General features: G+C 42.0%; 2 protein-coding genes across 4 annotated transcripts; both read left to right on the plus strand.

Moving 5' to 3' along the window:
* Window positions 1–10: 10 nt before the first annotated feature.
* On the plus strand, window positions 11–16,239 carry rnf150a (ring finger protein 150a). Of its 2 annotated transcripts, none has more exons than XM_035635990.2 (7): window positions 11–772; window positions 6,487–6,737; window positions 7,853–7,924; window positions 8,153–8,235; window positions 8,435–8,531; window positions 8,700–8,910; window positions 9,295–11,815. In XM_035635990.2, the coding sequence occupies exons 1-7, from the start codon at window positions 319–321 to the stop codon at window positions 9,414–9,416; spliced, it is 1,290 nt and encodes a 429-aa protein (XP_035491883.1). In that variant the 5' UTR covers window positions 11–318; the 3' UTR covers window positions 9,417–11,815. The 2 variants fall into 2 exon arrangements, with proteins under 2 accessions (XP_035491883.1, XP_035491882.1); XM_035635989.2 differs by lacking the exon at window positions 9,295–11,815 and adding an exon at window positions 11,822–16,239 and having other exon boundaries at window positions 19–772.
* A 555-nt stretch (window positions 16,240–16,794) lies between these two features.
* On the plus strand, window positions 16,795–23,796 carry LOC118311885 (aminoacyl tRNA synthase complex-interacting multifunctional protein 1-like). Of its 2 annotated transcripts, XR_007031388.1 has the most exons (5): window positions 16,795–17,241; window positions 19,124–19,323; window positions 20,098–20,266; window positions 20,605–20,905; window positions 22,560–23,796. XR_007031388.1 is itself a non-coding variant. In XM_035635994.2 (4 exons), the coding sequence occupies exons 1-4, from the start codon at window positions 16,869–16,871 to the stop codon at window positions 20,769–20,771; spliced, it is 909 nt and encodes a 302-aa protein (XP_035491887.2). In that variant the 5' UTR covers window positions 16,795–16,868; the 3' UTR covers window positions 20,772–23,796. The 2 variants fall into 2 exon arrangements, 1 of the variants encoding a protein (XP_035491887.2); XM_035635994.2 differs by having other exon boundaries at window positions 20,605–23,796.
* Window positions 23,797–23,977: the final 181 nt, after the last annotated feature.

Here is a 23,977-nt window from a genome sequence, read left to right on the forward strand (position 1 = left end):
TCACGTGTTGATGAGCGAGCAGCCAATCGCGAGCGAGGAGGGAAACAGCTGACGCTGAACAACACAACACACACGGCGTCGTCTGCTCCTGCAGGTGCTGCTGTGTAGTGGACTCGTGCACGCAGCGCGCGCGCGTACAGTCCCCCCGGGCGGCTGGTCGGTGTGGGGCTGCTGCAGGACCCTGGCTTTCCGGCCGGGTTGATGCGTTTTGCAATCTGTGGCTGCTTTTGCGAGAGGGACGTGCTGTGAGCTCCCCCAGCGAGGAAGAGGAGGACGCCCGGTGCTCGCCGCCCGACCGTCCCCGGCCAGCCCCGCACGATGGCCCCGTCTCTCGTCCGCGCGTGCCGCAGTCTGGCTCTCTCGACGTGGCTGCTGTCCTTCTGCTTCGTCCACCTGCTGTGTCTGGACTTCACGGTGGCGGAGAAGGAGGAGTGGTACACCGCCTTCGTCAACATCACCTACTTGGACCCCGTCACGTCGGAGGTGCGGACGGAGAAAACCGAGTGCGGTCGCTACGGCGAGCACTCGCCCAAGAGGGAAGCCAAGGGGCTGGTTCTGCTGCCCTCGCTCCCGCAGGACAGGCAGGCGTGCGACCCCAACGTCCGGTTCCCCCCCGCGCCTCACCACGCCGCCTGGGTGGCGCTGGTGGCCGCGGGCAACTGTACGTACAGGGAGAAGATCCGTAACGTTGCCAACCTCAACGCCTCTGCAGTTGTCATCCACAACGTGGGCAACAGCAGTCCCAACGAAACCATAACGATGCCCCATCCAGGTAAGAGAAGAGACAACATGTCAACTTTTGTCTTCCTCCAGTATTTGCTTTCCTTCCCTGTCCTGACACCTCTCAAAAATAGTCCACTGGCTGCATGTTCATTCCTGCAAGCAGAGCATTCATCCCACCACCACAGGTGTCAGGTCATGTGTGTCTCAGGAGGCCTTAGAGTGCAAATGTCCCCCAATCGACTGTTGGTTGAGTGTTGGACACCTCAGGCCTAGATGAGTGTTTTCATTCCCCCTGCTGAAGCCCCCACACATCCTCTGCATCTGTGCAATCATGCGAACGATCAATTGGTAAAGAAGAAAACAAGCAATGGCTGGCAGCACAAGCAGAACCACTCATATCATATATCCATGATCCAATGCACAGATTTGCTGAATTTGCCTTAAGAGTCGGTTATAGATCTTTGTTGAAGTGTGATTGTAGTGGAAACCTTTGTAGGCTGTGTAATAATGTAGCTGGATGAAGTTTGACCTAATTCCCGGTGCTCACGTCAAAACACTGCAATTCTGGATGTCTTACTTTTTTATGATATCAAATGTCAAAATAATTTTTGCCTACATGAAAATCTGTTACTACTTGTCCTGATTTTTTTGAATTATAGGCATTAGATTGTTTTCCACACATACAATGTGAACATTTGCAGGTAAGCACAGTAAATGACCCCTCAAGACAAAGCTGAAGAGCAACAACTACAACAGCAACAACAACTTTTGAATAACTGAAATGAGTGAATTAACACTGTGTGAACAACATTCCCAACAAACATCTTGAGATAATTCATGGCCTGAAAAACACAACTTCATGTTCTTCAGTAAAGAGTCACATCTTCCCTTGTTTGCTGGGAACAGAGCAGGCTGATGCATAGTCAATTGAACACTTGACTGTTCAAATAGCATTAGGCAGCCGACTTAATTTGCTTGCTACCTGTTCGTGACAACTATATATTACTAGGCATCGACCGTTTTTTTTTTCATCAGCCTTAGCCGATGACCGATACGGACTGCCCGATTTTCTTGAGCCGATATTTGGAGCCGATACTACTTTTGCTCCCTCAATTTAATAGTTAAATAGAATTAAATTCAGCGGGTTGTCTCGTCTGATCTGAGGTCTTAGTCAAAGTGGGGTTATGGCCAAGGCCGTGGCTCGCCTCCCTGGGTAGAGGGAGACGGGGCTCACGTCGCTCTGGAGCATCTCGGGAGTTCCCACCGCACCGGGACTCGTCCGCCCGCCAACGGGATCCCCTGCGCAAAGCCTGCGGAGACAAAAAAAATCCAAAAAATCCCAAAAAACTATCGGCGAACGTAGCAGCCGCGCATCGGCCAATGCCGATACACTTAAAAAACGCAAACATCGGCCGATACCATCGGCCGGCCGATAAATCGGTCGAACACTAATATAAAACCATGGTTGAATCAAGACATCTGATTCACAGAGATAACAAAAGTCACAGGGGAGGTTGTTCTTCAAATAAACTGAGGAGGAGGTAAGAGATGTGTGATGTACACATCCACAACTCTGCTGCCAGATGCTCAAAGTGTTTTTATGAAGGCTGTGATGCCTTATTGATCTTTGTGGGGAGTTTATCTATTAGTGTGTTGAGCCCGGAGCTCATAGATAATCAGTATTTCACTGCTGGGATCACTGACACAGGAGATTGAACGACTGTGTTGTTTTGTGAGGCCGTCTTTCTTTTTTTTATGTTACCAGTGCCTCGCACGGCAGCTCCGCCACCGTCTGTTTTCTGATTGTGTACGTGTGGATGGGTTAATGAGAGGCAAATTGTGAAGTACCTCTCTGTTAAAGTAGGAAGCACTGTACTCAGTGCAGTCCATTCGCCATTTAATACATTGTTGTCACCGACAGGGCAGGCCGTCATGGCTAAACACTTAGTTTCATCTAGTGCAGCAACAGCTCTGTAGCTCTCTTACAGCTGTAATAACCTATTCAAGCCTGCTAAACAGTTAAAATATTATTTCTTAGTTTTAGAGTTTGGTTTTCAGCCCTTATTTCTATCTTAAGCGCACCAAGCACACTTAAGCGAACGGAATAGATGCATTATTTGTGAGAATAAACATTGACATTTAGGCCTCGTAGCTAAGCAGCCAAATTTTTTTCCACTTGACTTATATTTCCATTGGGAAATGAGCTCTCAGTCTGCTGCTAGTTTTCATAGAGTCGTGGCTGACCTGACTAACACACCTGTGCCAGGCAACAGCACAATGCATCTGTCTGACAAAAGGAGAAAATAGATGTTCAAACGTGAAGTGTACAACACCTGACGACTTGATATTTGACTGACGGTGTCCGTGTGTCACCGTCACCTGCTACGCAAAGCCTCTTCATTTTAAGTGACTAATCTGACACTCACAATTTTTTTAATTTAGTTCTCTGTCGTCTCAGTGATGTACATGACAAGGGTTGTCGTGTTCTCTGCTTGTTGCACCTCCTTCTTGTGGCTAAGAAATATCATCATTAAAATAAAGTTTAGGTGAAATTTGCTGCTAATGCGCCTGTGCTTTTCTTAAGCATTTTTTTTGTGCAGGTCTGTTATGTAGAATTTAATATTTTTCAATGAATGTATTAGTCATTTTAATTGAGATTGGTTTTCCACTTTGTCTGTTGATGGGATCTCCAGGAGGCTATTTGAACAATGATCCTGCTCATAGAAAGGCCCCAGTGCAGATCCCTGGTGCACATTTGCTATACCTGCAGTGAAAGATAAAAGCAACCAGGCTATGTGAAAGACGTTCCTTGCTTCAGGTCGTGACTGAACGTATAAATTTAGTTATTTAAAGAGCCAGAAAGGGCAGTCAGGAGAGGTGTGATGACAAAGATAGTATGGAGGGGGAATGTAACACAGAGACACACAGTGACAGAGAAACAAGTCTCAGTGTGTTGATCAAATGTGAGGGAGCACTTTCCTGACCAGAAGCCAGATTTTGAGTCCGTCCTTCCCGAGGCTGATCGATGTCAAATCCGTGTTACCGTGAAGCCAGGTCAAACATATTGGGTTCCCGATTCAGATGGTGTAAGTTTATCCCGAACCAACCTGTTGACCTCCGCGAAGCTGTGAAACTCATGTTCAAAGTCCAGTGAACTGGAATGAAACTCTAACACCCAATCAGATTTAATCCCCTAGATGAGTTGTGATGAGGGTTACATCAGAAGTCAGATGTCTTTCTCATATCAGTGCAGCAGCCAATTAGCTGCTTAGCTCAGCATAAAGACAGGTAACGAGGAAACGGGTAGCCTGAGGTTGTCTAAAGGTTGAATGCTTATCTAATTATCTAATGACCCCCCCCCCCCCCCCCCCCCCCCCCCACCGAACGAGATGTTGACTGAAAAATGTGTTATTTATTCCTCCTTGCTCCCACATTTTGGCCAAGTGGCCACGAAGACACGGATCTCTCCCTAAGATCAGCCTCAGTCTTAGACGTTGCCCTCCTGTTTTAGAAGCAGCTATTTTTGTCTGCTCTGGCTGCGTCACAGTGAACAGAAGGAGATAAGAGTCAAGGCTTAGAGAAACCGTGCATGGCTGATTATGCCCTCCGTTATTTCTGTTGGCTGTGAAGCTGAGGCCGCCCATACATGGCCAATTTCTTTTTAAGTCTAAATTCTTATGCCACAGTTTCCCTCTTGATCTTTTTTTGCCTTTTTGACAAAAACACCTGAGAGCAACAACAGAGTCCGCTGACGATTAAGTGAGTTTGTCTCTACGAGCACTGTTGATATGAAAATATTCACTTGTGCAGCTTTAATTATCCCCTCTACAAAGGGACTTATAAAACCATAAACCAGCATGTCAGAACTGTGTGTATCTGAGGTTATAAACAAATAAAAAGAACCGTAAGAAGAGGTTTCCATGGTTGTCATGCATTCATGAGACCTGACAATGAACTTATTTTGCAGGGGTCGAGCACTAATATCTTTTTCCAACCACATTCACTTTAGAATAACGGTGAAACTGTCTTCCAACCAAATGCTTGTCTTATATAATTGTTTTTGTCAGCGAGAAGGACTAAGGCCAAAACTTAAAGGATGACATGTGAGAGCCATGTTTGCCGAAGACTAATAGACGTTGTGTGTTCAGCGGTGTACCACCATCTGTTTGCTGTTCAAACGGGCTTTTGTTTTCTCTGTTATTGTTTGTTTTTAGTGTCTCTAACGTACATACACCCATTTTGAGGAAGCAGCCGCTGTAATACACGGATGAACCTCTGTCATCACAGTGGAGATAATGCCGACTGGATTACTTTTTGTGTGTGTGGATAGGCTGTTTTTGCAGAGGATGTTAGGTATTAAGAGCTTTTTTAACCCGTGTTTCCCTTACGTGCACAGTTTTTTGTGTCTAATTGAGGCGTTTAACTGTAAAGGAGGCTTCTGTTGCTTTAAAATATTTGCTGTCAAATTCATCTTAAATGACTTTAATAAAGAATCAAAATCTTACATTTTTCATTTTTTAGATAGTGAATGTGCTGATTCTCCCAGATACATGAATTAAAACAATGGAAAAGACATCATTTGGGTCTGACTACTAGACCTTGATTTAACAACATACCTGTTACATAACGGGATTTATGAGCATGACACTACTCAGCATGAAAACGTACCACATCTGTTGGATTCAAAGTCTTTAACTCCTCCGGAAAACACAAAGCATCTCCTCTGTCATTGACGATGCCTGTGTGACAGAATCACCCATTTAAAAATAGCTCTGTGCAGCGCACGAGGATTTTGGATTTGTGTCTTTGGTTGTGTATCTGACGTGCTGTACAGGAGCTGCTGTCGGTGGTGGCAGGTTGAATAAAGATACTGAGCGATAGATGGCGTGAAGCACCGCAGGGAGCCACCCTGACTCCATGAAACCATAAACAGACAACAGAGGGAATATGATGTAACTGCGCTCAGGCGGTTTATGCAGTTCTGGGAATCTGTTCGGATGACAGAGTAGAGCTTTGTTTTTTTGTGTCTAGAAACTGTTGACGTGTTTATGTTGGCTTTATGTCCTTGTTTCATCCCCTCATCACAGACAATTTTTAATAAAACGTCATGAAGTAGAACCTTGACTGATACTGAAGTACCAATAGACAGTTAAAATAGCCTCAAACGTTGGTTTGTAATGTTTGTCTATAACATTCGCTATTCATGACTTTTTAAAGAAGGTTTAACAACTCGGCTGATCTGCTCCGCTAGAACTGTGTGGGTGTGGTTTGATTATAGTTACACTGCAAACATGAGCAAGCAGCTCGGCAACTGTCGTCACAATTTGAACAAAATGTTTGAAAACCCAAAAGTATGTGACTTCACCTTCACATACGAGTCACTAGAAGAAGAGAAAGTAGGTTTTCAGGAGCTTTACAGTAAATCAGTCGATGGTTGTTGTTTTTTTTGATTAATTTTGATAAGGATCGCGTTAATTCGGTCTTTAAGGACACGTGCCCAAAATTTGTACTTACAAAATAATACAGATTTTACATCTGAAAAAAAGCTCTCTGGTGTCAACACAGTTTCTAAATGTCCTCAAACATATCCCTGGCATTTCTGTACTTTTTGCGAAGTACAGTGCAAATGTAACAAGAAATTGTTACTTCTGACGCCGATATCGATAAATATATCTATATTTCATTGATTCATTATTTTGTGGTTAAATACAATGAAAGATGTTTTAGTCAAACAAAAAGAAATGTGTGTTTGCTTGTGTGCAGGTACGGGTGACGTTGTCGTCATCATGATCCCAGAGAATAAAGGTCATGAGATTGTGGCCTTGCTGGAGCAGCACGTCGTGATCACGCTGCACATCACTATAGGAACCCGCAACCTGCAGAAGTACGTGAGCAGAACATCGGTAGTGTTTGTCTCCATCTCCTTCATCGTGCTCATGATCATCTCCCTCGCTTGGCTCGTCTTCTACTACATCCAGAGGTTCCGCTACGCAAATGCACGGGACCGCAACCAGGTATACCAGACCGTGTGTTCTTTGTTAAATCACAGTGTGACTCAATGACCTGATGTATATCTGTCTAGAGGGGACACTGGGGGTGCAGCGGTGCTGGGGTATCGCGCTTGACATTGGTCAGTGCACTTTTCCATCTGGTGCAGGGGCCCTGTTAGGCTGCAGGGAGAGGCCTGAATTAGCCTGACAGCTGGCTGTACACGAGACGTGGCAAACCAGTGAACCATCACCCAGCTCAGCCTCCTGGCCCTCGCAGTCGACTGTGCAAATACTTGCTTTTGCCATCTCCTTATTATCAATGACAGCCTCTGACGTTCTTCTGACGTCTGTGATGACAGTACGTCACTGTGCCTGTTATGATAGTAGCCGTTGCCACGGCAACCATTCTTTGCTTTTTCACTTTGAATTATACTGATTTATGTTGAACGAGTAATTCATGCTTATTGAACAAATCTGCTTTAAATCAATTTCCAAGGCAGCCTAGTAGGGTGAAACCGATTTTAAGGCACAGAGTTGTGTGATATCTAACTATTATAGAACTATGTCACTGAAGCCACTTGTCTGTCGGTTCTATGGATCCCCTGTATTACCACATTTATCCAGTTCATTTGATAATTTTTGTTTATCTATATACATTTGTGTACCATGCAGTACCTTAAATGTAAGTTTTTCACTTCCTGGGAAATCTGTATCTTGAAATGACATTTTCGGGATTATTGTGTCTGACTCATTGGATGGCACAGCTTTCAGAAAATACAGTACATTCAAGAAGGATGATTAATCTAATTATCTGATATCTTGTTGTATAAGTCATAGTTGTATTAAAAGTAACTGGTCATTGTAACGTTGTCTCTTGGATCTGACAAGTTGATTTCTTATGTTTGTGGTCACTGGTTTAAGTATCAGTGGTTCAGTGGTGGTGTGTTATTCGCTGATCTATACACAACAAAAACATTGTCGATCTTTTGCCCAATTAATTCCTTCCACAGACTAGTTCGATTATTATTGTATATTAAAAGACTAATGATATACCTGCAGTCAGTCCCTGTTTTTTGTCCACTGTTGAAAGGCTACTCCTCTTGTCAGTAATAAAGTATGTTTTTTTTCATGTCTTACAGAGACGTCTTGGAGATGCTGCCAAAAAAGCCATCAGCAAGCTTCAAGTGCGCACCATTAGGAAAGGAGACAAGGTAAACCCTGTACTCTGCACTGAAAACAGTTCATCTCACACTAACTTCAAATCCTGTTTAGTTCAGAAGTATTCATGAATTTACCAAAAAATATGTTTATCCACATGGAGGGCATTATTTGAATAATTTTGTACGTATGTCATGTGGTATATAGATATATTTTTATGAATTCATCAGTCTTTCATTTTACATCACTTTCAAATTCTGTGCCTTTGTTCTGTGCCCTAGGAGACCGACTCTGACTTTGACAACTGTGCAGTTTGCATTGAAGGTTATAGGCCTAATGATGTTGTAAGGATATTACCATGCAGGTAAGGTTTTGGTTTTTTTTAAATCACTGTTTAAATGATTTGTCTCCATGTGTCTGTTGGATTATTATTTTAGAACATAAAGAATGAACTTCTGCTGTAACTGCTGATGTGTTTATCCTGTAGAATACTGTACATATATGTATTCTACTGTGCACTGCATGTTAAAAGTCATTTGTGCTCTGCCATTTTGTTTTGACAGACATGTCTTCCATAAACACTGTGTAGACCCATGGTTACAAGACCACCGGACGTGTCCCATGTGTAAAATGAACATCCTCAAAGCCTTAGGAATCCAAGTAAGCTCATTTGAACTCATATGTGTTATATTTGCCTTGTATATAAATGCTCTAATTTCTCATTTTAGGACTAATCCAACATTTTAAAGTGCAAAACATGAAAGTGATGAAGACACAATATAATGCATGTCAAGATTTCTAAAGAGATTTTTATTTGGCATGCTCCAGCTCAACGCAGACTGCTCAGATGAGATTCCTCCGGACTACGAGATGTCCGTCGGCGGTCAACCCACCAACCCCATCAGTGGGGCGAGTGAAATCACAGTGAACGAGAGCTCGGTGGTGCTGGATCCCACGGGCAGAGCGATAGGCCTGCAGCAGCTCCAACCTGATGCAGAAATGGCCCTCGAGGCGGGGGAGAGCCACATCTTTGCCAGCAGTAAGTACAGACACATCACACTGACATCACTCTGTGACAGTGGTGGCAAGTTATTTACAGATGAATTGTCCTTAGAGCAACTTCAAAGTACTTGAATATTACTTTATTTCCAGTATTCTCAATTTCTATGAAGGTGAAAATGTTGCGAAATGCGAGCGCTTGTAGAGTGGATTTGTGAACCTGTAGAAAACAATGTGAGAACTTAGTGAGACAAAATTTGAACCTGTATGTTGAAATTTTCACTCACAGAAAAAAATCACTCCTGTGTTATGAATTTGAAGTCACAAAAAAAATATTCACAAATGTGTAGATAGATATTTACATGAATATAATGGCAGCTGCAAACTTGTAATCTAACATTAACCGATTATTATTTTTCAACAGCAACAACTCACTCGTTACAACCTCTCGAATCTGCCACTGCAACTTCACAAGTGACGAATCTGCGCCTTGAATTTTGCAACATTTCTTGCAGTCAGCGTGTTGAGAAACTGATCTGCACTTGAAGCTGAGATGTGAGAGAGCAGAGCAGGTCCCCAATGCAGTCTACAAGCGCATTTTGCAACATATTTACCTTCATAATGTCCTGCTACTTTATATATCTGTTATACTACATTTTAAACTAGCTAACTCTACATGAACTAGCTGCACCTCGGGCCGCTGTTAAACTGAAATGCTTCTCACATATTGATGCATCAGTATTCATGATTTATTACTGTAATACATACTGCATTTTGCAGAAAATGCTTTTTTACTTAGTTAAGCTGGATTTTTAATACAGAGTATGTTTTACATGAGGGTACTTCAACTTAAGTATAGGATCTGAATAACTCTTCTTTCACCGTTGGTCTGTGGGGAGAGATCTGCAACTGCAATGTTGGAAATTTTTCCCACATATTCAGACTCCTGAATGAATTCGTAAGGAATCAGTTTTCTAACAGTGTTATCCTCAGTGCAGGGTAGAGGGAGTGTTCTTCTGAGGCCTGAACCAGGCCAGCAGCCACCTGGTCTGTGTTTCCCGATTCAGATCCTCTTGGGTGATGCAGAAGGAAAAGAACATTGTTCCCTATTTTAGAAAGTCCCAACCAAGCCGACATGCAAATACCATTTGTTAATGTTATACTGTACATTTTAACACCTTGTGCAAATGCCCAACAGCTGTTGCTTTAACTAATGACTATTAAGCACCTGCTAGCTATTACCACTTTATTGTCAGTGTATATGTGTCTGAGTACATGCACATGGTCGTACGTCATACTCCCAGAACACAGACAAGAGCCAGGGTGAGTCACACCTCTGCTATATTGTTGCTATCGTTGCTTGATTCAGGGATAAAAAGGGGGAAACTATTTTTTGTTATGTTCTACTTCAAGATGTATAAAATGTTTAGCTGTTTACCAAGTTTCATCATTCTTTGCACATGAAGAAGAGTTAAACACTATGACCTTCACTCAGGAGCAAAATTTAATCTGTAAACTTGAAAGGAATAGTAATGTCACACTTACAACGACAATTACCGATATCGACTGATATAGTATTCATAACAGTTTTGGCCATATCGCACAGCTCGACTATACATGCATATCATTGTACTTTCCAGTTTCCCTCTTCAAGGCACTCACGGCATGATGTCAAACTTTTTGTGCTTAATAAGCAGTAGATCGGCTCGCCACAGGTAGGTATTTCTCCTCGATAACAATTACGATGTAAATTAGAGGCGATCGGTCTCATGTCCAACACTAATGAGACACAGGGACAATGTCACTGACAGGCAGTTAGCACAAGATGAACAAGCCAATCTGTCACGAGTTCTGCCTCTGAGGCTTGGCAGTGGCGGAGCGCCGACCGTGCTGCGTTTTATACCTTGAATAATGAGCGCTGTCGTTAATGGTATCGCAGCTATCAATCTTTCCAGAGTGTGTGTGTGTGTGTGTCTGTGTGTGTGTGTGTGTGTGTGTGTTATACTTAGACCAGAGTTTTTGCTTATTGCGGTCTGTGGTTATGTCCTGTTATCTACCTACAGGTACATACAGTATCTGTCTATTTGCTCTATAAATTAAATTTGTAATTTTATTATTATTATTTTAAGACCATTCTCACATGCACATGTTCTGACGTATCACACACTTAATAAAAGCTGATTAGAGTTTACAGTTTTAAAACCTTGCTTGAAACAAACCAGTTCATGATGTGATTCTGTCAAGTGTTATACCAAACATCCATTCTTGAAGGTTTGGTTTAGGTCACACGCCCCATGTGTTTCATGTTTTATCCACTAAGTCTGTTTTCATTTGCACTTTGATGCATTTAGTTTTTATGGGCCCACCGACTTTTCGGCTTTAGCAAAGCATAACTCTTTTGCGATATTTTTACTTTTTCTCAATTTCCTTTTCCAACTCCTTGTTGATAATAGTAATTCAAGGTATTCATGTATCTGTATATTTCTGTCACTTTTTATATTTCTGTGGGAAAAAAAAAAATAATAATTTAAAACCCGGCCAACTTTTACACATTCATAGATTAAATAGATGCTGTTTGTCCATCAGACAAGCACTGTGACTACTCATACTGACCAAGTCAAGTTACAGTTTAGTTTTTTTCAGACTCACTGGTTGGTGAACAGCTTAGCTTCAGATTAATTAGAGAATACATTCTTGCATCAAATCAGAATTTTGTCACCTTTGTTGTAATAGCTTCATGGCCAGGAGGAACAATTACAACAATATAAGAACTTTCTTTTAATGCAGAAATGGGCGTGAGTACTTAATCAAGACTGGAATGAATGTAAACCTGTCCTTCAAGTGACGATGGCACTTAAAGGAATACCTCCCTCTTCAGAGGTATTGGTGTTACTGCAGCCCACATTTTGACCTGTCAAGTAATAAACTACTCCCCTCTCTGCCCCCCCCAGGTGAGCACCAGCCGCCACTCAGCAGTGATTCTGTCACGTCTGCCATCATGGGCGTGGAGGTGTGTATGTCCGAAACAGACCTGTCCACGGAGCAAGAATGTGACGAGGCCAAATCCTGGGCCAGTCCGAGCTGAGAAAACCAAAACAGCACGAATCACCCGGAAAAGGAGGATGAGAGCAGAACAGGGTGATCGGGGGGCTCCCGGAGATTCCTCCAGGTGTTTTGCACCTGGAGGAAGTGAGCTCATAGAAGATGGGCAAATGAGCAACACAACCCCTAGCAGCACAAAACACCCCATTCTGTCAGACTTGTCCCTGAGTCTGCAGACATGTCGCTTGCTCGTTTTCTTGTGGTGGTCTAGTTGCTGTCCACGTAACGTTTATCACACCCTTAAACCTAGCATCAGAAATACACACACAGTAAGTGAGATGTCAGTGGCCTTCACAGTACTGACAAGGCAAAATATGTTTCTCCTCACTCTGGCAAACCAAAACATGCTGCTGGACACAATGTGGGGCCGGCAGCCGTCAGGCCTCAACTGCAGCTTTAATTATATATAAGAGAAAATATGTGCTGATTATTTGATGTCTTGGTATGAGATCACTGCCAACGTATCAGTGTTACTGATGTGACAGATACATATAGCACATTTAGAGCTCATATTAAAAATGTCCCTAATAGCTGGTGTGAAACCAGCATTTTTTCCAGCTTCAGACGTAATATTTTATCATCCCCTGAACACTTGAAGCTTATGTATTCACGTCCATGCGGCCATGTGGCATTAAGAAGTTGAAACATGTATGCACACTTTCTGCTGTAATTTCTAAATGTAACTGTTTCTCTTACTGTTATGTCGAGACTTTCTTTTTTTTTTTTTTTTTTACTACTGTTTTACCAACTGAATAGTCGAGAGGAAATGACCAATCGCGAGGTCGACATTTCTGTCCTCACATCTGACAATCATAGCTTGACACAAGCAGTTTGAAGTGATGTCACCCACTGCCCTACTGAAACTGCTGCTGATTTACAAGGCACCACAACACACACGTGTTGTCTTACAATGTCAGGAAGGTAATGTTCCTGTTGCTAAGCACAGCTGGCCACAGCGGTTGTCACTACCAAATTCTGGCAGTGTGTACGTACTGCAGACAAACTTCCTACTCTGGTCAAGCCAGCCAATATAAACATGTCGCCAAGTCCGTGCCAAGTCTATCAGTGATATTTTAAACATTGCTGTTGTTCATGTACATGTGATTCTCTTGGCTGTCAATCGAGTTCGAATGACAATAAATCTGTGCATGATATGAAACTGAAGAAATTAGCGCATAGAATTGGTGAAAACAAGGGAGGGAACTTTCTCCCCGGAAATGGTCAAGGTTTTGATTTGAAGGATTTGATGCTCTGAGAATTTTTATGGCATGAAGAGCTTACCGCATGAAAGTGCGGTATGAGTGCCATTTTCGCTGTCAGCATGTTATTGTATGTAGCGTATTTACACGGAAAAAGAAACAAAATGAAGTGTAGTGAAATGAGTCAAAATGCAGACTTAAAAAAAAACACTTGATGGGCCCTGTGCATCTGCATAGCAACTTTGCTTGTTTCAGAACGATGCTGTTTCTATTTCCCCATCCCGTGCCCATGTTTGAATGGAAAATGCACTTACGCCCATGGGTGTGTATAAGTCTTAAATGAGGTGTGGTCAGGGGCTCTATTAGATGGAAAGTGATTGCAAAAACCTGGTCTGAAGTCAGGGGCGCAGTATTTCATTGTTATTTAAAGGGCACATTATTAAAATGGTGCATATAACATAGAGGTTTGCGCACGCGCTGTCCAATATGTGCCAGACACAGATGGTCTGCCCATGTGCAAAGTGAAACCCCTTTCCTCTGCAGAGAAGCTACCTGGCCATTCGCCATTGTAAGAGCAATCTGCCAAGGTGCAAGCACACAGATTTTTAAAGGGAACAGTGGAAGGCCTGGATTGATTCATTGCTTGTTTAAACCCCAAAACACACCCATGATTAACTAAGCGTCTAAGCACAGCCCTTTAAAAAAAAAAAAATCCGCTGTTAAAACTCTAGTATTGAGAAAGCCCTAAATGCACTTGTGCCGTGTGCTTTAGACCATGTGCGTAGATCATTCAAATATAATCCACTGTCTCTCATTAATTCTACAAAAGTACTGCAGAGGCTGAAAACATTAACATTAATTGTGAATAGTGATGCAAGAACTGCAGAACGATCTTGGGAAACAAAAAATAAGTACTAAACACATTTAGTTTTCTTGCCACAGTGGGTTGTTTGGCAGCATGTGAACTGCATCATTTCCTGGTAGTGTAAAACTATAAAGTTAATTTCTTCTTTCGTAAAAACCCTTTCCTTCTACAATAAATAGCGAGTTGGGACACTGAGACACTGAGACACTGACTGTTGATTAACATTTAAAATCTGCTGCAGTTTTTTAGTAGAAATCCTCTCACATTCCTGTAGACTTGCACTCCAAAAAAAGAAGAAGCACAGACCCACTGACTCCATCAATGGAGCCAGTGGAATTGAACTGGTCCTTTTCTCCTCCAGTCACTGTTTCCATTATGTCCTGGAGCCAGCTGGGATTCTGTTATGTAACACACACACGCACATGCACGCACGCACGCACGCACACACACACACACACACACTTCTTTGGGTCAGTCATTGAAGGATCATTGGATCTACTAGCAAATGGTTCTGTGTTTCATGAAAGCTTTGGTATTTTAAATTCTTGTAAGTGTTTTGTGAGACTATACATTTAGATCAAGCCCATAGGCAACATTCTAGACACTATTAGTCCCTAAAGTAAAGGGTTAAAAATACCTTTGTTCTGACCGCAGTGTTTCCACCGTGACATTCTCTGTCTGCAGTTGATTTTCAGGTTTTCAATTACCTCATTCCAGTTGCTTGCAAACCTGCAAATTCAACACGACTGAAATGTGTGTTAACACTATGGCAGAATGCATGAATGTACTGTACATTTTCATATACACAGTGCATTGGTACTGTAATAGTCGTTTTGTAATAGTCCTGTTTGGAGAAAGAGAGTGATTTATGCCAGCTCTGTAAAATACAGATGCTTAAATCTCAGCCAGCTTAATCTGGACCTTTAAACCTCTGCACGTTAACATCAGCTCACATGATAGTGAAATAGCACAACGCATAAGATAAACCAAAAACAGACTCAATATCTGCTGCTCTCCTTGTCTTGCGTGTTTGTTTGTGGGTTATTCTTCTGTCCTCTTCTCACATTTGCACACAAGCACAATAAACGCTGTCTGCATCTGACCATTAGTTTGGTCGCCAAGCAACGAGACGAAGCAAAGCACATTCATTCTCAGCGTCGGATCGCTCGAATCCGGCTGTACTGCCTAATGAATCTGGTTTGTCTAAAGGTGGATCAAGGCCTTGTTTTTACAGAGCAACAGGGCCATCTCTCGATTTTTGTCTGTTTACTGTGTTTTAGTAACAAATCTCTCTTGGTAATGAGTAATGTCTGTAATGACTCCAGAAAACAAGATTGTTATCCTTAATTGTATCTGCAACATTGCACAATGCTTTTATTTAATATGTCTCCTAATCAGGTTTCCTGGAAAGAACGGTGTAATTTGCTGCTAATTGTGGGGAAACAGAAATGTCCTTAAGAGAAAAGCTCCATTTTAACTTGAGTTTATATTCATACATTATTTGTGAATTACTAAAACCTTTATCCTCCTCATTTGTTAATTTTGTTTTCTATTTTTTTTTATGTTCTTATTGGCAGGGACAGTTTATCACATGGTAGTTACCACAGTACAATTGATACCAAATAAGAAAGAAAGAAAAAACTTAAAACGGAAGCTGAACTATGAATTGTGTTAACTTGCTTCTTGACAAAGTTTCTAATTACTTTGAATTAATTAAGTAAAATGAATATACCAATTGAACTCTGTCTAAGTTTCCCCTACTGTGTAACTAGAATCATATTACATTGTTCTTTCCAGGCAAAGACTCCAAGACAGGATGAACCCGTACAGTTAAAAAAATACATTTTTACTTATTATTATAATTATAATTATTGTTATTATTATTATTAATATTCTCTTTTCACACTTCTTCTCATTGTGTAAACCTTCCTATATTGCACTTTATCTCTCCAGTGAATAGGGAGTAGCTATACTGAATGACTCGATAAAAAAGTCTTTTTACATAGAGCTTTTAAGAAAGAGGGCTACAGTACTGAAAATAGCACGAGTGAATTGTTGCTTAATGTATTATATTGTGGTCTTTTATCTGTAATGTTGTGTATGTGTGGTGGGGGAGGCCTGGTGCCAATATATTGTAAACTATACTCAGCAGAAATAACAGCATTGCTATTTTGTAATATAAAAACAATTCTATGTATTATTAGAGGTGTCTCTGTCCTTTTCTTGTGCCACGTGTAGGAATGTCTTTGATTTTGACTTAAAATTGTAATTATTTCAATCAGGTTTTTCCCAATTTTGTAAACCTGTTCATTTTGGTTGCAAAAATAAAAAAAATATTTTACATGAGTAACATTGGAAATACCAGTGTAAAAACACTGTTACAAAAAGGTTACTAAAGTTATTTAAGTAAGGTATAAAGGTATTTCATTAAAACATAATTTGATAATTTGTTTAATTATTTGGTTAAGATGGGGCTGATACAATTATAAGTTTTTTACAGTCTGTATAAATAATCAGTAACATTCAGGCTTAATGTCATGACACAGCACCTCCCACTGAAAATGATAAAGTAAAATTAAACGGAAATTGAAGTATTGAGTAAATGTACTCGGTTACATTTCACCACTGAATATCTATTGTATTGGTATTATTATTGTTATTCACTATTCTAATATCGATGAAATGTTATTGTTGTAATATTTTTCCCCCCCGTAGAGGGCAGTAATGTGCCCAGTAGCATTAAACAGCCAAAAAAACGAAGAAGAAAGAGGAAAAGAGGCGGAGGAGGAGGACAGATATCAAAACCTTTCTCTCCAGACACTCTCTGGGAGAATGGGTCGCAGTAAGGAGCTCAGTGACTTCCAGCGGGGCACTGTCATCGGCTGCCACCTGTGCAAAAAGTCCGTGCGGGAGATCTCCGCCATGCTGGACCTGCCCCGGTCCACCGTGAGCTCCGTGATCCTCAAGTGGAAACGCGGCGGGATAACGACGGCGCTGCCCCGCTGCGGCCGACCGCACAAGCTCAAGGAGGAGCACCGCCAAGTGCTGGAGAGGGTCGCGCTGGAGACGTGCCTGCCCTCGGTGAAAGCGCTCACCGACGAGTTCCAAACCGCCTCCGGGGCCAGCGTGAGCTTCAGGACCGTCCGCCGGGAGCTGCACGAGATGGGCTTCCGCGGCCGGGCGTCCAAGTACAGCGAGTCTAAAGGTGCGTTCAGGGGGCGTGGGGAATGAGAAGCTCAGCGCTCGAGACGTAGGTGTCGGGGGGTGTCCACATACTTTTGGCCACGTAGAACATGAACACATGAGTGCTGTCCATTGATGCACCCTCCCCCTGCAAGCGCTCCTGTGAAAGTCCAGCTTGTGCATTTTGGGTCCTGCAGGGATTTACTCCCATTCCAGGCGAGGGTTTTTTTTAAAGCTGTAACTCAAAATTCTAAATTTCAAACCCTGCAAAAATCACTATATGCATCAAGAGAAACCATCAATTGTTTCATGGACACTTTGTGTTGATGTTGCTTTGTATGGCTGCATGGTCTGATACCTGGAAAGCATTACTGTAAGATGAGATCACCAGTTTGTAGATTAATTTGGCGATTATATGAAAAAAGTCAGATGTTGACATGAGCTTCCAGGTTTTCAAATTTACTGGTTTTGTAGTTTTCCTTTTTTTGTTTTTGACTGTCAATCTAACAAAAATACATATACATATATATATATATTGATTAGTTTTTTTCTCTCCACTATTTTCTGATAGTTTATACACTGATCAATGTGAATAATGGTAAAAAGGGGTAAATATTAACATAGTGTGCCTCCACACGAGAATGTCACAACATTAGCAAATAAAGCAGGGCCTTTATTTATTTATTAATATTATACTTAAGTGGTGCCAATTTTTAAGGAGAACAAGGCTTGGACATGAGGCCCGCACTGGCTGTCTTGTTTTTCTCTCTAAACAGCTACCTCAGGATATTAGAGCATAAATACCATGTTGTCTCCCTGTCAATGTACATCCTGTCCTGATCAGAAGTGTGAAGCAACTTTGTGCACATTATCATTTTGAGCAATAACAGCCATATACACACCAGCAACAGATTGTCTTTATAGGGAGAGAATATGTAAACTAGGAGAGAAACAAACTTTTCTTTCCCTCTTTGCTTTCCCTTATATCTACCGTACCTCAGACAACTCAGTCTCACTCTCCTGGAAGTCTTCCCACATGAGCTTGACTGAGGTCCAACAGATTTTGGGTGATAAGTCCTGGCATGCATTGTGTATACCGGTTCATCCCGAATGTGTCAGACGGGGTCTTGGCTCTGCAGACCAGTCAAGTTCTTCCAGAGAAGAAGACCATTTGTTTATGGACCTTGTTTTATGCATGGAGGCTGTGTCATGTTGAAACAGGAAAGGGCCATCCCCAAACTGTTGACACAAAGCTGACAGCACAAACCGCACTATTGTTTAAATGTCATTGCACTGTATGCTGCAGATTTTCAGACAGTTGTGGCAATAGATGGCTGGGTTTGTGTTTGGGTCCACCATATTGGTCCAGACTGAAATATATCCCCAAAAAGCGGAAGGATTGCGTTTTTGTTTTTTTACAGACATTTATGGTGCAAAGATGATTAATCCTATGACTTTGATGATCCCCCGCCTTCCGCCCCTGGGCCATCAACCGGTTCACGTTTGTGGTTTCAAGTGAAACATCTCAACAGCAGTTGGCACAACATTTGGCACAGACATTCAGGTTTCTCTTGGGATTAGTTGTAATAACTTTTGTGGTATCTTGTGTTCTCCTCTAGCCTCATTATCGGGTCAAATTATCAATTTGTCCTATAGTTTGGGTTATGACCAAATACTGTCAAAATAAATGGCATTTACATTTCGCCTCAGCTTTACTAATGTTATCTTGATGAAATGCTAATGTACTGTAAGATGGGGAACATGGTAAACATGCTAAGATGCAAATGTTAGCATTGTCAGTGAGAGCGTGTTTGAATGCTGTTTTGTGATTTGTGACGTTAAATGTCCCTAATGTGTTTGTGTACCCAACTGATATGACAGGATTTGTCTCTCTTCCATGCCAGGGGGAGGAAAGACGCACACGCCCCTCGGCCAAGAGGATGCCCAGGTGGACGTGTCTCGTCTCGACTTGCGCGTTGGACGCATCATCACAGCCCTGCAGCTTCCAGAGGCGGAGAGTCTGTACGTGGAGCAGGTCGATGTGGGAGAGGTTGCTCCCAGGACGGTGGTCAGCGAACTGGTGAATCATGTACCAGTTGATCAGGTAGATCATTGTATTGATCATTATATAATTCGTGCAGTAGGATTAAAGAATTTCTTGAATATCATATCAATTTTTTTTTATTAGGGCTTCACCTTACACGCACTCACATTACACCTACATGTGTATGTGATTGTTGAACATTGACTCCCTCCTACCTCCATTTGCTCCAGTGAAAGGTTTTCCATGTGTTTGTCCTGTGGCTGCAGGGATGGTTTTTTTCCAATTTTCTCCAGCCACAAGAGCTTCACTGAGGTCAGGCACCTATTTTAGTTGGTAAGGCCTGGCTCGTCGTCAGTGTTCCACTCCATCCCAGAACTTTTGGATGGGATCAAGGTCAGGGCTGTGTGCAGGCAGGCTTGAAGCAGCAAAGGGCCTTTTACCTACATGTACCCGTTGCCCTGAAGTTGGAAAACACATTGTCATTTTTCGGTGTAGCAGTAAATTTCCCCTTCATTTCAACTATGGAGCTGGAGGAAATGTAAAAAAACAGTGCATTTGGACACATACTATTGGCCGTATGATATACAATTTAAATGGAAACCCATGCCTGCTGAAGTTATGTGTGCAAAACATTGTGTGACTTTGCCGAAAACTTTTCCTGCGACCTTTCCTGTCAAAAAGACAAATGTTACACATCAGCTTCTTTATACATTGTTGCTGTTGCAGTGATACCCCCTTTTTCAATGTTAACCGTGTATAACTTGTTTATCTTCTCTCTTGTATAGAGCGTATGGGCTGTAAAAAGTGTATTTTAATCTTCTGTCCACTATGCAGATGCAGAACCGCATGGCAGTCCTGCTCTGTAACCTGAAGCCAGCCAAGATGTGGGGAGTTGTGTCCCAGGCTACGGTCATGTGTGCCAGCTCGCAAGACAAGGTGGAAATCCTTGATCCTCCAAGTGGAGCGGCACCTGGAGACAGGGTGACTTTCCAGGGCTTCCCAGGTACAAAAACCTGATTACGGTTCCCTCATGATCACATAAACGTTTGTTCTGGATCATGAGAGAAATTGCGGGGACACTTTTGGTCCTAAATCAAACGGTGGTCCTATAAGATTGTTGTCATTGCACATTTAATTGTTGCCCTTAATTCCACTTGAAGGAAATCTTAGTGGGAAGAGTAGTTTCAGAGTAATTTAGAGTAGTTCAGAGTAGTTTCTGCAAGCGCTTTGCATACCACAAACACTGAGCAATTGTCCTGAAATCATAAATCCTTCCTGTGTCAGAGTGTAGTAGAGAACAGGGATTTCTTCTAACGCATCCAACTGACCTCTCTGTTGCAGGTGAACCCGATGAAGAGTTGGATCACCAAAGTGAGGTCTGGGAGCGAATTCAGCCAGACCTTCGCACGGACGGCCAGTGCGTCGCAACCTACAGGGGAGTTGCCTTTGAAGTTGTCGGCAAAGGAGTTTGCAAATCCCAAACCATGGGCGACAGTGAAATCAAATAAAGCATCATAACAGCTGAAATTGCCGAGTCCAAATCCATGCAGCCAAAATGATGTGAAAAGCAAAGAGTGGAGGCCCATGCAGCTCCATCTAGAAGCGCACGGTTGTGGAAGGAGGTGTACAAAAATCACAACAGGTACTTTTGTCGTGAAAGCCAAGGAAAAGGATAGAGACACTTATGTTGCCCTCTGTGGACAGATATGAGCATTGGTGCTACTTTTTTTTTTTTTTACTTCTTACAATGAAAATCTGTAGTTTTTCATTTTGCCAAGGGGGGGCACTACAGTAGCCATGATAATGTACAGTGTGTGTGTGGGGATTTGTGGAAGTGAGACATGAGGCAATGCAGTGCTCAGCACACAGTCATATCAATCTTGATGAGAAAGAAGAGGGATGTATGATAGAACTTTAAAAGCTTTCCCCATGCAAGTGGAGCGGTCATTTCCACTGAACTGTGGGTCAAACTCGACAGTGCAAAAGTCCCATCGAGAAAAAAAAGGGACACGTTCAGCTCAAAGGGGCTTAAGTTGCTCATTGTCATTCTGTTATGACAGTTCTGTGTTTCTTCAGTTTGAGTCTGCCTCTTGCAGATGATGGAAATGATTCACTGTCATGTGACGGTATACACTGCCTGTTGAATGTTTTTATGTCGAAGGATGTGTCCTATGGAATACAGTGTTATATGTGAGATCCAGACAATGGTCTCTTTGATTAACCTGCATTTGTTAAACTTGAATTGAAGATTTGCGTGTAAACATGGATGTTTTATTCACGTTTGGATCCCTCCTGCTCTTTCAAACTGTTACTCGGCTCTTGTTGTAAGAGGTTAGTTAAACCTTAACTTATGTGTCCTACTTCAAGGACAACGTTTCTGTTTCTTCAGCTTCCAATATGACTGATAATAAGACTGCTTATCGCCTAAGGCAAAAAATAATGAGTCGTCTTCGGCGGATCAAACAATAATCCAAGATGATTTGGGTTTTAAAAGAGGCTCTCCTTGTTTTTTCACGTGAGGGGGGGGGGGGGGGGGCGAAAACCAAGTCCATAAAATACCCTCAAAAGAAAAACACGAACAGTCAGTGTTCTTCTTCCCTTATTTTAAAGGGAGAATCGAAAAAGAAAAAGAAAAACAATGCATGTAAAGAATGGGGATGTGATTCAGGAACTAAGAAGTGGAACAGACTGTCCGAGACACGATGTTGCTGGTAATTGTTTGACAGAGCCGGGGGGCTGAGAGTAATCGTATTGCCCTTTACATTTACAATAAGTTCTATTCTTCGCATGTGAGTAAGCCATACATCTTCTCCCCTAGAGCCCAGAGAAGATTATATCTCATATTTCTCAGAAAAAACACAAATCACTCTGGTAGTGACTACCATTCGTAATGGTGTTTTTTTTTTTCCCTTTTCTGTTCCACTAAATTCAACAGTGACAAGGAAAAATAATGTCAACCCTGTTTTCTGTGACGATGTGATCTGATCTTAATCTAAGTCAAGTGTAGAAGAACTCAATGTAGCACACTAATCAATATAATCTTCCATGTCTTTCATGGAATACACTGCTGGGGAAACAAACAGTGAAGTTCCTTCCACAGTCCTTCACCTTTGGATGACGAACGATGTTCCCGTGTTGGTGTGCGGTGCACCTTTTATGCCAGAACACCGAATTATTCAATCTTACTTTCATCAGACCACAAATATTTTCCCAGCAGCATAATGAAGTGTCAAGATGCCCCTAGGCAAACTTTTGCCTTACTTTGATGGGAGTTTCTTTGTTTTTGTTTGTTGTAGAGCGTCGTGTCCTGCCATGGACACCAGGCCGCATGCAACCATGCACCGTGATTCACGTGTGGTCGGCCAATGAACACAGAGGTTAACCAGCTCCAGTGATTCCCTTGGCTGTTCCTCTGGACTTATCTCTTTTTTTTTTACCTCATTGATCATTCTGCGTCGCGCCATTGGAGTCACGATAGCCGGGGGCCCACTTGTAGCCACAGAACTAAAGAGTCTCTGTTTTTAGAATTTGTCAAACTGTCAAACATGAAAATCAACAATTATCTTCATCGCAATTCCTGTGACATCTTTTTTTTGGGGGGGGGCAAGATATCTGCAGATGTTTCTTATGGACTGTGTGTGTGTGTGTGTGTGTGTGTGTGTGTGTGTGTGTTAGCCTCACGTTTTGTTTTTTTCAAATCTAAACTTTGAATGATTGAGTAAATATGGACGAGCGCAATACTATCATTTCTTTATGATTAGTTAAAATAGATTGTTTGTTCATGATTCTAACTTGCATAGATGGGGAAAAACAATTCTTGCAACTGTACATTTTTGTTTGAATGTTTCGAAATGACAAATGAGTTGTTTTCCTAAGAAAGAAGTTGAAAGGCAGACTCTGTTTTTGTTTTTTTTACTAATACCACAGGCTGGTATTTATAAGAGCACTTAAATATTACACACCATAGAGGAAACCAAACTGGAGAGAGTGGAGGCACTGTAAAGGTTCTTGACTCATTTCCGTCCCTGCACCTGCAGTAAGAGCGTGTGTCGAGGAGTCAGTCCCGTAGGTGTGTGCAGCCTTTCGACTTGCTGTGGTTCCTCGGAGGGGAAAGTTTTCATCAACAACCAGCTGAGTTCAGCCGAGTCGACCGATGAACAAAGTGCCACCCCCACCTTTGTTTTGCATCCTGTTTTTGAAAGACAACAGAGAGCAGGAAACCCAACAAAACATGTTCACATAATGTGTCCTGATCTCCCAGAAGTCAGAAGACACGAGACGGACTAAATCCGCAGAACAACATGTTACTTGGAAAACTGTACACACGTGTACTGAGGAGAACTGATGCTGTTTTTAAGGTCAAATGATAATTTGATTATGTTTTTTTTCCTTCTTTTAAAAGAAATGTTTACTGCACTTTGTAGTTTATTGATATCTAAAAACTATTCATGGCATTTGAAAGCATTCTCCTTTTGGCTTTTAGAGCCTTAAACAACGGAGAAACTTTATGAATAAAAAGAAAAGGAAAACAAGTGACAATGCCTGTTTTGACTTATCCAGTGAATTAGACATCTGACAAATAAAAGAGCCGTCATTGGATTAATGCAAAAATCATAAAAATGAAATAAAGCAGACCTGCTAAGAGTTTGGCAACATCGCCCACTGTCGCCCGTCTACACTTTGATAGGTTTACGGTTTCCACTACAATTTCAAA

The sequence above is a fragment of the Scophthalmus maximus genome, chromosome 8, assembly GCF_022379125.1.
Source record: "Scophthalmus maximus strain ysfricsl-2021 chromosome 8, ASM2237912v1, whole genome shotgun sequence".
Lineage (NCBI taxonomy): Eukaryota > Metazoa > Chordata > Actinopteri > Pleuronectiformes > Scophthalmidae > Scophthalmus > Scophthalmus maximus.